The sequence below is a fragment of the Parasteatoda tepidariorum genome, chromosome 6, assembly GCF_982258835.1.
Source record: "Parasteatoda tepidariorum strain Cologne lab strain chromosome 6, Ptep-v5.0, whole genome shotgun sequence".
In the NCBI taxonomy this organism is placed as follows: domain Eukaryota; kingdom Metazoa; phylum Arthropoda; class Arachnida; order Araneae; family Theridiidae; genus Parasteatoda; species Parasteatoda tepidariorum.
The window spans coordinates 48,847,291-48,861,942 of NC_141760.1; the positions used below are offsets into that span (position 1 = coordinate 48,847,291).

The window sequence follows — 14,652 nt, forward strand, 5'->3', positions numbered from 1 at the left end:
GACCAAATCACCAGGATAAATTGTATAAATAAAATTAAAATCGTCACAATTAAACAAAATCAAATCATCAATATAACGGAAAGCATTAAGTACTTTATGTTCAAGAAATTTAGCCTCAAAAAAGTGCAAAAAAATGTTGGCAAAAGCCCCAGAAAAGGAATTACCTTGTGGAATTCCAATAATTTGTTTATAAAAATCTAAACCATTAAAAAGAACATTCTCAAAAAGATTAAACTTGCATAAATCTAACCAGTTAAACCTATCAATTTTTTCATCAAATAAATACTTGTCATAAATACCTTCACAAATCTCAATAATTTTTTCATGTGGTATGCTGGTATACAAATTTTCAAAATCAAAAGTGTTAATGCTGGAAATATCATTACTTTTAATAAAATCCAAAACTTCAACATTACTTTCAATAATAATATTTTTCTCCTTTTTAATTTTAAGCAAAATAATTTTTAAAAAACAAAAAAACCTTTTACTAATATCAGAATTATAACTATTAGTACCACATGCTATAAACCTAAATTTAATTGGATTTTTATGAAATTTAACTATTGGAAATAAATATGGAAATGTAATCCTATTTAATTTAAATTTTAATTTTTTACTAAATGCAATAATTCTTTTTTCAATAACTTTTTTATCTTCTTTTAACTTTAAATAGGTATTATTTGCATTATATTCTCCAATAATCAATTTTTTAAAAAAATATTTACACATAATACAAAAATTATTTGAAGCTTTATCAACAACAGTAACAATGAATTTATCCTTAAGATTTTTAATTTTTCTAGATAAATCATAATCAATAAAAGTACCTTTAGGAAAAGAACTAAAACTGGTATTAAATAAATTAAATCTAACCCTTTCAATAATTTTAGCCTTCCACTCAGAAAAACCCTCAACAGGCCAATGATATTTTCTGGAAATTTTTGCAATAAAAAAATCTAGATCTTTTTTAATGGATAAAATAAAATCTTCTTTTTTCATCTTAACTCTGGTTCTAAATTTTGAACCCTTACTTAAAATGCTAATTAGATCCTGATCACCCACAATTTCCAAATTTCCGGTAATAACATGTCCATAATCATTATCAATAAATTTTGAAAAACCCTCCTCATTACAATAACAATCAGATTTAGAAATACAATTAAGATTTCGACTAAAAAAATTATAATTACACACCTTTTTCCTAAGTGTAGAAGAATATTTAAAAGCAGCAGTAACTCTAATTTGTTCTAAAGGAAATAAATCAGAAAGACCATGAATAATCTGTGGTAACTTAGCATTTTCAAAATTCTTATCATGAAAATTAATCGTACAAAAAACCCTTTCGACTTTAGAAACATTATTAAAAAGCAAATCAGTTTTATTAACACCAATTTTTGATTTAATTAAATCCAAAACTATAAATTTAACAAGTTCAGTATCAAATTTAATTTTAGAACCAAATTTAATAAGGAAATTTTTTAAAATTTTATTTTTAAAACCAAAAATATATTTCCTAATAGTGAAAATATTATTCAAATTAACAGGTAAGTTACAAAAATTCGAAAACTCATCAAACTCAATAAATTTACCCTTACCTTTTCCACCTCCCCTTTTACTTCTAAATTTTGAATCACAAACACCAGGAAAATCAAAAACTTTTAATTTATTATAAATACAAAAATCTTCAGTATTAACAGTACCTTCCCCATTAAATTTACTATTTAATCCATAAGGAAAAAGAGTCTTAAGACTACCAATGTAAATATTTTCTAAATCAAGTCTTTTATCTAAATTTTCCATAAAATCCAAAATAAAAAGAGTAACATTATTAAAATCATGAAATTGAAAATGTAAAATTTCATAATCCGTGGAACAATTACTATTATTAAAATTTTTTATAGCTGATCTGTGGGAATTAATCCGCTTATGAAATTCAAGACCTGTCTGACCAACATAACACAAATTACAACAATTGCACTGAATTAAATAAATAATATTAATACTTTTACAAAAAAATACATTAGAATGACTGTCAATTTGAGAACTATCAGCCAAAGGACAAGTTTTACATTTTTTATTACAACATTTCTTAAACTTTTTAAATTTTTTTATATTTTTAAATTTATTTAAACAAAATATTTGACTTAGTAACTTTTTGTCCGAAGTAATCCCTAAGTCAAGACTAACTTCAGTGCTCCTTGTTTGGGCGTGCGACGAGCCAGGCGCCATAAAATAATTATATATTGTACTTTGCATTATTTTAAAATTAACCTAAAAGGAAATACTAAATTAGACAAATAAAACCTAGACATCCAACAAAACCCTTTGACGCTTTAAATTAATTAGAAAACACCTGAAGCATGAAATAAAAACAAAATAATTACAAAATAATTTTTCAAATAAGAAAAGCGCAAATGCAGCATAAACCAAATTTGAAAATTACAATACTGAAAGAAAACACAAATAATTAAGATCAAAAGGAAAAAACTTCTTTGAAAAAAACGCGCTAAAAAGCAGCAGAAATTTCAGAAAAAAGTATCAATACAAAACAAATGAAATAAAACAAAAATACGACCACCGAAGCCGACGTCTTCAGGGGGTACCGGCCCCGGTAGCCATTAAAAACAAAACCATTTCTATTTGAGGGAGAAGCAAAAGCTTAAAATATCTCCCTCAGTACCCCGATGGTTTTGTATAGAGGTCCAGGAAAAACAAGATACATTCAAAAGAATAAACAAATTACGAAAAGAAAATCAATAAAAATCATCAGAAAATTAAAAACTCACATTCACAGGTCAAGAATCAACTTCAAAAGCGGAGGAAAAGAAAACACTAAAAACTGAAAAACAACGCCCCCTATAATAATGCGCAGTAAAAGTTTAAAAATGTAAGTAAATTTAATGGGGAAGGTACTGTTAATACTGAAGATTTTTGTATTTATAATAAATTAAAAGTTTTTGATTTTCCTGGTGTTTGTGATTCAAAATTTAGAAGTAAAAGGGGAGGTGGAAAAGGTAAGGGTAAATTTATTGAGTTTGATGAGTTTTCGAATTTTTGTAACTTACCTGTTAATTTGAATAATATTTTCACTATTAGGAAATATATTTTTGGTTTTAAAAATAAAATTTTAAAAAATTTCCTTATTAAATTTGGTTCTAAAATTAAATTTGATACTGAACTTGTTAAATTTATAGTTTTGGATTTAATTAAATCAAAAATTGGTGTTAATAAAACTGATTTGCTTTTTAATAATGTTTCTAAAGTCGAAAGGGTTTTTTGTACGATTAATTTTCATGATAAGAATTTTGAAAATGCTAAGTTACCACAGATTATTCATGGTCTTTCTGATTTATTTCCTTTAGAACAAATTAGAGTTACTGCTGCTTTTAAATATTCTTCTACACTTAGGAAAAAGGTGTGTAATTATAATTTTTTTAGTCGAAATCTTAATTGTATTTCTAAATCTGATTGTTATTGTAATGAGGAGGGTTTTTCAAAATTTATTGATAATGATTATGGACATGTTATTACCGGAAATTTGGAAATTGTGGGTGATCAGGATCTAATTAGCATTTTAAGTAAGGGTTCAAAATTTAGAACCAGAGTTAAGATGAAAAAAGAAGATTTTATTTTATCCATTAAAAAAGATCTAGATTTTTTTATTGCAAAAATTTCCAGAAAATATCATTGGCCTGTTGAGGGTTTTTCTGAGTGGAAGGCTAAAATTATTGAAAGGGTTAGATTTAATTTATTTAATACCAGTTTTAGTTCTTTTCCTAAAGGTACTTTTATTGATTATGATTTATCTAGAAAAATTAAAAATCTTAAGGATAAATTCATTGTTACTGTTGTTGATAAAGCTTCAAATAATTTTTGTATTATGTGTAAATATTTTTTTAAAAAATTGATTATTGGAGAATATAATGCAAATAATACCTATTTAAAGTTAAAAGAAGATAAAAAAGTTATTGAAAAAAGAATTATTGCATTTAGTAAAAAATTAAAATTTAAATTAAATAGGATTACATTTCCATATTTATTTCCAATAGTTAAATTTCATAAAAATCCAATTAAATTTAGGTTTATAGCATGTGGTACTAATAGTTATAATTCTGATATTAGTAAAAGGTTTTTTTGTTTTTTAAAAATTATTTTGCTTAAAATTAAAAAGGAGAAAAATATTATTATTGAAAGTAATGTTGAAGTTTTGGATTTTATTAAAAGTAATGATATTTCCAGCATTAACACTTTTGATTTTGAAAATTTGTATACCAGCATACCACATGAAAAAATTATTGAGATTTGTGAAGGTATTTATGACAAGTATTTATTTGATGAAAAAATTGATAGGTTTAACTGGTTAGATTTATGCAAGTTTAATCTTTTTGAGAATGTTCTTTTTAATGGTTTAGATTTTTATAAACAAATTATTGGAATTCCACAAGGTAATTCCTTTTCTGGGGCTTTTGCCAACATTTTTTTGCACTTTTTTGAGGCTAAATTTCTTGAACATAAAGTACTTAATGCTTTCCGTTATATTGATGATTTGATTTTGTTTAATTGTGACGATTTTAATTTTATTTATACAATTTATCCTGGTGATTTGGTCCTGAAAAAAACTAATGAAAATTGCTTTAATATTGAATATTTAGATTTTAAAATTGATATTGTTAACAATTTTATTAAAATTGGTGTGTTTGATAAAAGAAAAGCCTTTAATTTTAATGTTATTTTTTTCTGCAACTTTAAAACTAATTTGTGTAGTAAAATATTCAAAAATCTTGTTTTTTCGCAATTAGTTAGGATCAAGAAAATTTGTAATAATGTTGAAAGTTTTCGAGAAGCTGTGGATAATTTTTTAAATAATTTGAGTAAAAATGATTTTCCTTTTAATTTTTGTAATGTTAATTTTTTAATTAAAAAAATGATTGATGGTTTTTAGGTTTTTTTTTATATTTTTTCTTTTAACAGGGCGCAATTCTAGTCTTAACTGAGCAGCCCCAGTTAAGCATTCTATTAATTTATCTACGTATCTCCTTCTCCTGACCTTTTCATATCATTTTTAAACTTTTACTGCGCATTATTATAGGGGGCGTTGTTTTTCAGTTTTTAGTGTTTTCTTTTCCTCCGCTTTTGAAGTTGATTCTTGACCTGTGAATGTGAGTTTTTAATTTTCTGATGATTTTTATTGATTTTCTTTTCGTAATTTGTTTATTCTTTTGAATGTATCTTGTTTTTCCTGGACCTCTATACAAAACCATCGGGGTACTGAGGGAGATATTTTAAGCTTTTGCTTCTCCCTCAAATAGAAATGGTTTTGTTTTTAATGGCTACCGGGGCCGGTACCCCCTGAAGACGTCGGCTTCGGTGGTCGTATTTTTGTTTTATTTCATTTGTTTTGTATTGATACTTTTTTCTGAAATTTCTGCTGCTTTTTAGCGCGTTTTTTTCAAAGAAGTTTTTTCCTTTTGATCTTAATTATTTGTGTTTTCTTTCAGTACCCCATTTAATCAAATTTCTTTTCACCTCTCTGAATAAACATATTCACTGTTACATGCCTTCTTAACTCTGTACCTCTACCTAACTGTGATCCATACCTCTAATTTTATTCCTTAAAAGCTTAAACTTTTTGTCTATGATAATTTATAAATTGGAAATGGAATAACTCAAGTACGTGTAACCCATACAAAAAAGTATCTAATATTTTCATTTAGAAACACATAATCCTGAAAGTCTGATTTTAGAAAATGTAATAATTATTTTATCCAGAGATAATTCTAATGTGCATTCATGTTGTATTAATTATTGTGAATTCAATTTCAAAAAGCCATTGTACCATGATTTATCTATGGAGTTATATATATTATAGACGTCGTTGAACAGCCGACCCAAATTTTTTTTTGGGGGGGGGGCTTACCACTACTAATGTTCAACTCCGTAGCCTTGTAATTTTGATCCCAGTCTGGAAAACAAGGGAATTTCCTGATCAAGTATTGGTAAATTTTGCCCTCCTGGAGGATGGAAAATTCGTTTGATGGAACTAACCTGCATTTGCGTTGCATGGAGAGGAGAACCACAAAAACTTCCCATGGTTAGCCTAATGACAAGGGGACTCTAACCCATGATCCGTCTACCATTGAGGATATTTTATGTCAGCACTGTGGTCAGTGCGAGCTAAATGCGGAATTCATATCAACCAGCCATCGCTGGAATTCGAATCCAGTTCACCTTATTGTAAGGCAAACACTCTATCCCCTGAGCCATCATGGCTTATATATGTCTATAAATAACTTTTGTAGTGCAACCTTTATAGTTTTTTTAAGGAGAAAAAAAAATTCCTGACTCTATTTTTCCAGTCAGTTTATGGCACCTTACTATAATTAAAATTCTGTGTAGCCATTATGAAGTATCCTTTTCTCTTTCAGGTGCCTGAATTGCCTATATATACAGATTCTATTGTGCTTTTATATTGTATTGCTCATTATGAATTCAGTTTCAAAAAGTGGATGATTATATTAGCGTCAGCCACTGTATCATTTACATATAGAATTATATTTATATAAATTAGTTCTTTCATAACCGGGATAATTTTTTTATAGAAAAAAAAATTTTCTTTCCTCAATTTTTCTAGTTAATTTATCGCACTGTACTTTAATTGAAATTGGGTGTAACCATTACGAAGCATCTTGTTCTCTTTCAGGTAGCTGAATTGCCTGTATGTACTGATGAACAACCCTGGTTGGTGGAAGATACTGAAATAGCTAAGCGAAAAGATTTGCGATTTTCTCATTTAATTTTTAGTATTGATCCCAAAGGCTGTGAAGATGTTGATGATACCTTATCAGTTAGGTATGTTTTGTTTAAACTAAATTTAAATTTTGCTTTAATTTTTTCCATAGAAATTTTGTAACTGCTATTATGTCTGACAATAATTCAGAAATCAAATAACCTGAGCAATTATGTTATTCAGCACAAACAATGAATGGTCTATCTTTTAATATTGCTTTGATTTAAAAATTAATATAATTCATGCATTCTAATATATTTGTAACTCTAAGTTAAGAACTAATTTTTTTATGGACAACTATGAAGCTGTTATTATTAGCAGTGGTTGTTTCATAAGTCATATCAATGTAGTTTATTAGATTTGTCGCATGAACATACATTGTTTATGCGACTTAATGATATTTAAGATAAATTATAATAGATTTATATTGCTCTAGGGGTTGAAATTTTATTCCAAACGAAATTTAAAGATAAATCTTTTACAAGAGTATTTATGATGTAAAAATTTATGTTTGATATTGACTGAAAACTATCCATGGACTATATTTATCCTATGTATTAAAATGAAATACTTTAAGATAAAATTTATTACTTTCATTCAAAAAGTTTTTTAGCCTTATATTCATTAACATGAAATGTTTAAATATGTTCATTATATGGTAGAAATTTTATTGTGATTATATTAAACCAAACAACTTAAAAGCGATAATGTTTGTTATATTTTATGATGCAACAAAATTTCATGAAATGTTTCATACTCTTTAAATTATCTTTTATGTGTTATAGTTCAAAATTAAATATTACTTGATATTTCTTTTGCTTACCAAATATGAATAAATATTAGAATTATTTTACAGAAATTGTAAACTATGTTGTTAAAAAATTAAACTATATATTTTGATTGCAGTGATGCCAGATTTATAATAATCATCGGTTTTTAATCATTGTATTGAAAATAAATTTATTTATAAATAATCCTAATCTTATTATGAATTCAATTGGAAAATAATATGGAAGAAATGCATACGAAAAATATAAAGAATGTGAATAAGGTTACATTTTTTTCAGCCAACTACTCTATAAAAAACTTATTATTAAAATCATGATTTTTTTTTATCATATTATGGTATAAAAGTTAGTTTAACATTGTTTGTAAATGGTGTATAATTTAAAAAGGGATTTAGCATAATTGTAAAAGAAAATCCATTATCTTTACCTTGTACTTTATAGTAAGGAACTACTTAAAAATAAAACGAGCAAACCTCTCTAAAATATTTTCTAGTCCTCAGTGTTATTTCTGTGCTATAAAATCATGTCATTCTCTTAAATATTTCGTTCTTCCCTTAAATTTTCTCTGTGTGTTAAATTATTTTGGAGTTTTTTTAAAAATAATAATAATTAAAATTTTTGCAATCCTGTTTGTAATTAATGTAAATAAAAAAAATATTCACATAGTCCATAAAAAAATTAAAAAACATAATTTAATACATACAAAAATAAACACTCCAAAGTTAATAATTTTAAATACTAAGACTTTTGTTTGCTACCGGCCGGTTGTAGCATTTCTAACTATTACCACTTTTTAAAACATATGGCCCCTTTTTCAAAAATTTTAAATTTTAAAGAGTTAAAAAACAGTTGATATTTATAATATAAGGCATTGCTTTTGAAACATTTCTTAAAATGTAGTAAGCATTACAAAGTTTTATTTCTGAAATTAGGAAAAATTTTGAGATTCAAGTTGGAAATAAAGTAATTTTTATAATACTTTAAAATCCCATAATTCATATTTATTAAAAAAAATAATAATAATATTACTTTGAGATGTATTATCAACGAAAATTGTGATCAGATGGCTACTGGCATACTATTTTATAATTGCCAATTCTTATATTTAGTTGACCTGTGGCCAGTAGCAAACGTTAACTTTACAACTTTACCCTATACTACTGAGCCTTATCACATGTGCAAAGGTGTAGGGATCCCCAAGACAGCCTTATCATTTAAATACCCTTGGAAAGAGGAAGGTCATAATTAATTTTCAGAATGAAGCAAAAAAAAACTTATTAAATTTTCAAAAAAGGTGTTGGAATGAAGAAAAAAAAAGTATGTAATTTAAATTAATTTTTATGTAAAAGCGTGTGGAAATTATTATTTTGTAAAAATTTATTTCCAACAAAGTATTTAAACTCTTAGAGACCTAAAACTTCATTAGTAAATTTGTTTGAAAATCATAATTAAATCTTTATAACATATTTTTATTTAGCCAAATAGCTATGTGGTAATAATTTAATCTCATGATACTATAAGTAAAGTACTATAGTTAATGCTAGCACTATAATTAAAATTTGAAATTACTTAATTATCAATTTGGCGACCCCTTTGACTGGGCGTCTGGGCCCATTGCCCCCTTCTCTCTCTCTCTCTCTCTCTCTCTCTGCACGCCACTGCTATGAATTTTTCATAGTTGTTCAAGTTTGTATAGAAATTTTTCCCCAATGCACACATTTCTTATTGTGTAACGGGGGATATATAATATGAGTTGAAAAACTTTTTTTTTGGCTAGTTCAACAATATGTGAAAGGACTTCGCAAATGCTCAATCGGGGAAGTTTAATATTAAGTTGTAGGTCATAAGGTCACAATCGAACTGGTAAGCCAGTCACTTTTATTGGTAAGCAACTTGAATAACCTATTTCACAATTCTTTTTCATTCATTAGAGAGCTTCCAAATGGTTTCCTTGAACTAGGTGTACACATTGCTGACGTCACTCACTTTGTGAAACCTCTTTCTCTAGTTGATCTGGAAGCAAGAAGTAGATCAACTTCAGTTTATTTACCGGACCGCCGTTACGATATGTTGCCTCATGTTCTGAGTGGAAATTTGTGTTCCTTGTTAGGCAGTGTTGATAGGTAAAGTTCTTTTTTTAGTTTATCTAAAACTTAAATATCAATCAATTTAAAATTCTTCTGTAAACATGTTATAAAAAAATATTTATTTATAAGACTAGATCTTTATATCAACTTATTATCCCTTTGAATAGTTTTCTTTCTTTTTCTGGATTAACATTTGTTTTGAAAATGTTATGAATTCAAACCTAAAATTAAATCAGAGTTACTTTGCAACTAATCAGTCCACTTATAGACTATGAATTGAAATATTTCTGTTATTTATATCCACAAGAAAAAAATTCGCTGGATTTAAATCATGCTTAAAATCCTAATTGAAACCACATTTAAAATCCTGATTGAAACAACTTTATTTAAAAGAAGAAATCCTTGATTTAAATCAACTGTGATTTTTTTAAATTAAAAATATTTTTTATGCAATATAATTAATGCATATATTCTTTAGAGTATGCATTTTTTTAAATATTATTTCATTCATAAAGAAAATTTATCACAAAGAATTAATGAAAGGGGATGCATATAAGATATTATATTTCAAAAAAGTCTGTAGAAATAATAAAAAAAAGACTAAAAGTTGATCAGAGTGGTGCTAAACTTTAAAATAATAATTTTCCATTAGCTGTGTACAAAATAATTAACTGTTTAATAAACATATTTCAATCATTCCTAGTTAATAAATTTTTAAATACAAATGCTTTTAAAACTTATTAAATAAGTAATTAAAGTGTATGAATAATGAAGAAAGAGTTGTTCTACCCAGAGTGGCTTATGAAAAAAAAAATTTCTGATCTATTTTAATTTAAATATATATATATATATAACTATAGAACCCTCTGCTTAACTCTTAATTGGATTTAATTGACAAATTGTCTACCAGTCTTTAAAATTCATGAGTGCATTGAACTTGAACAAAATTAACTCTATTTTTTTATTCAGTGATTATTTTTGTAGTAATTAAAAAATAGTTTTATCCATTTTAGTAAGATTTATAAACTATCTGAGTTATATTGTTGATAAGTACTATTAGTTGTTAATAAATAATTTTATGAAATGCTTTGGTTGTTAAATATAAAAATAAAATAAAATGAAAAGTGATAGTGAACTAAAAAAAAACATGATTTAAATCAAATAAATCTATTATTATTATTAAAAAAGATCATGATTTTTGTCACTCCTGCAAATTAGTATTATTTGACTAATGAATTTCAATTAAAGTGATAAAATTTAGCGTTTATAACTTTTGAAAATGTAAAATTGTTATGGTAACAGTCCAATGTGGCAAAAGTCGAAAGTATATTTGACGAACGTCTAGTTTTCTAGGATTAGTAATAATTGTAATTTAAAAACGTGAAATTATTTTCTGTAACCATGTTTAATGTGTCCGTATGATTAAATAAGTCAGATTTAAATAATAAGGTTACTTTTCTATACACATTTTTATAATTTCTCTAAATTTATCACTTGCATTCTTTAGAGATGTTAAAGCGTTATGATAATATCCCGACTTGGCGAAACCACTTGGCATAAAATATTGCTGATTGTGGCTAACAATGTTAAACTGACTCGTTGTTAACACAAAAAGAATCTCCAACTCAGCAGAACTTCTCTCCTATCTGAAGTTGGTAAAGTTGACGTTAAACAAGAATATTCAATTCTAATTGATCAGAGTATAGGGTTGATAAAGATAGTAGTTTAAAAAGGTAAAATTTATATGTCCCTTTTTTTTAAACTACAATTTTTAATATCATTAAATAAATTAGATTAAAATGATTATATTGCTTTATTGTACACATTTTTCTTTGAATACTTAAATTTCTGTTTAAATAAAAAAAAATCTAATTGAAAAACTTTATAAAATTGTTGCATATTCAGGAACATTTGATATACTTGCTATAATACTTATAATTCTCATTCTTAAAATAAATTTTCACCAGCTGTTAATTTTATTTAGATATGCTGTAAGTGTGCTGTGGGAATTGGACAAAAACTATCAAGTACAAAATGCTTGGTATGGTAGAACAATAATTAGGTCAAGCTACAAACTTTGTTATGAAGTAAGTATCAAATCAGGAATATATTCAAAATTGTGCAGATTTTTCTCCTTTATACCATGCATATGTCTAAGTATAAGGAGATTCTTAGAATTTCTTTTTTCTCCTCACATAATTTTTTTTTGTGTGTGTGTGTGTGATTCAGAGAGAAAAATAAACATATTTGTTCTCTTTTAACTTTTTGCATTTACTCTACTAAACATCAATGAAACTAACAGTTAGGGCAGCATATTATTGAAATTGAGAAAAGAAAAAAGCTAACTGAACATATATTAAAAAAACATTTTGGAATTAAAGGGGGGGTTGTAATTTATATGTTACCTAAAAATGTCTCTTTTATAATTTAATAAATTAATGCAAAAACAATTTATCTGTCCAATAAATTTGAATTCTTACAAAAAAAATTTCATTGTTACTATTAGCTGTAAAAGTGTGATTTTTTTTCTGTTCCCTCCATATTTGTAATTTTATTCTACGTTTCAGTTGTAATTGCTCTTTGTTCTGTATGGTGTATTTATTTCCACATGTTATTCTTGATTTATATTTATTTTTACATAATGTTTCTTTGTTGATGGTGTGTTTTTAAATGTGTTTGAATATGTATTTTAACTCTAAGGCAGCTCAAGATATTCTTTTTGGAGCAACTGCTGAGAAAATGATTGCAGATATCCCAGAGCTTCAAGGACTTAGTGACAGTAAATTATCATGGAAGTATAAATTTTCATTTCTATTCTCTTCTTTTTTTACTATTTTATTATTATTTTGTCTATTTTTTTAATCCTTAGATAAAAGTCAAATATGTATGCATGAAAACAAAATCAAAATATCAAGAAACAAAATATTCATTTTCAATATAGCATCTTTAAAATAGAAATTTCTGGAAAGATTAATGAAAATTCAAAGTAATATGCTATGAAAATTGTTGTCACTAGCTCTGTAAATCTGTCACTACCTTGTCTTTTCACTGATCATAACAAGTATGTATTTATTTTTAATTTATAAGATGTTGATGTAAAAAAAAGTAATAATAAATCTCCCCACGTATATAATCCAATTTCCACTTGGCCAGTTTAATATTACCATTGCAATTTATAAAGATATTGATGAGGTAAATTGTAGAAGAAAAAAAATTTTAGTCATTATAATTAAAAATATTTTTGTTTGAAATTAGACTTTAATTAGTGTAAGGTTCTTAAATTTGTATGCCCTTGAAAAGTACTTTTACTTTTGTTCTAAATTTTTTATTTTGAATTATATTTATCAACAACATTAATAATAAAACATTTCTTTAAAAAGTGTGCATTGAAATTTGAAATGAAAAATTTAATACTCTTTTATCTGTAAAAAAAAAATATTTTGTTTTTCCTCCAAATTTTTAACTTATTTATAAAATTCATTTATTTAAATTCATTCAAAAATTGTGACTTATTAAAAACTTTAATATAAAATAAAAACTAATAGCATTTTTTAAAATTATATTAAGTTATTATAAAAATATACTAACCTCATATTATATTTTTAATATGCATTTCCTTGTTTAGTTCACAGTTTCTGAGTTTGTTTTGTTTCATTGTATGTTACAAATACTCAATTCTTAATGCAAATGCTTATAACTTTTAAATATTAAGGCTGATTTTGAAATCAACTCAGAAGAACGAATTCTTAAATCAATCTTTAAAGTGAACAAATTTTTATAATTTAGTAATAAAATTAATTATTAAATTTCTTGTCACATCAATTTGTTTGTATATTAAAAATTAATGTTAATTTTTTTTTTAAATGATGAAGATTTCAAGACCTGAAGAATGCTCTGTCAAAACTGTATTCTATTGCTAATTCAATTAGAAGGGAAAGACTTCAAAAAGGAGGGTTAGAATTGAACAGCATCAACATGAAGTTTGAAATTGATCGGAATCTTCCTTCTGCAGTAGCAGATGTCAAATCAGCCAAGGTTTGTAAATATTTTCTTTTGAAAAGAGCTTTTGACAATTTATTAATATTTCTATAAAGGTTTTTATTAGAACAAACATTGCATAACTGTTTGCATTGTTATTTATATTTTTTAATATTGTTAAAGTGTTTTTGTTCAAAAACTTATATTCTGCCTATTCAATATCAAATTGTATAAATAAAATGATTAAATATTTTACAGGAACTTGCTGTTCACAAGACTGTTGCCGAATGCATGATTTTTGCAAATCATTGGGTCGCAAAGAAAATTAGTGAAGTTTTTCCACATCAGGCAGTGGTAAGCAATTTTTAGAAATAATTAACATTATTATTTAGTATTCATTCAGCTTTTCCTTTTTTCAAAGTTCTACTTTTTTTATTTGTTTTTACTTTTTTTCATTTAATCAGAATTCCATTAAGGCCATATCTAGAAATATTTTAGGTACATAATATTTTTTTTATTAATTTATAATAAAATACTAGGTTTTTAGTTAGTTTAAATCCTGGTTGCAGTAACCATGCAACACTTCAGTAGGCACTTTATATTATATCATGGCTTATGCAGATATTTTTTTATCTCAGATTTTATTAAAAAAGAAATGAGTGAAAAATTTTCGTTAGAGGGTAAAGGAAAAGTTAAGATCAAATTATCAGTGAATGTACAGTAAGAAATCTATTTGAAGGAAATTTAAGCGGATGCAAATCAGTAAGCAACCTTAAAATTCAGCTATTAACCCCTCCTTTTTTTTTCTTTCTTTATTATTTCCATAAGATTAAAAGATTTTACTTCAATATTATCCCCTGCAAGAGTTTTTATCAAATACTTTTGTTTTTAAAAAAAAAATAACTATTCATATTTAATTTAGTTTGATACAGAATTTTAATTATATATAGAATAAACAGAACGTTTATTACTTAAGAGTCTGCTTGCGTATTCAGGCTTAACAGTATTTGAT

At 25.6% G+C, this 14,652-nt stretch overlaps 1 protein-coding gene across 2 annotated transcripts in view; it reads left to right on the forward strand.

Annotated features, from left to right (window-relative positions):
* LOC107446239 (DIS3-like exonuclease 1) overlaps positions 1-14,652 on the forward strand; it is a 64,211-nt gene that overhangs the window by 32,229 nt on the left and 17,330 nt on the right. For both annotated transcript variants that reach the window (XM_087165818.1, XM_043040606.3), the window contains exons 11-16: positions 6,701-6,849; positions 9,507-9,698; positions 11,647-11,749; positions 12,363-12,457; positions 13,535-13,697; positions 13,899-13,994. In XM_087165818.1, coding sequence (XP_087021944.1) covers positions 6,701-6,849; positions 9,507-9,698; positions 11,647-11,749; positions 12,363-12,457; positions 13,535-13,697; positions 13,899-13,994 — 798 coding nt within the window. The remainder of the gene's footprint in view (positions 1-6,700; positions 6,850-9,506; positions 9,699-11,646; positions 11,750-12,362; positions 12,458-13,534; positions 13,698-13,898; positions 13,995-14,652) is intronic.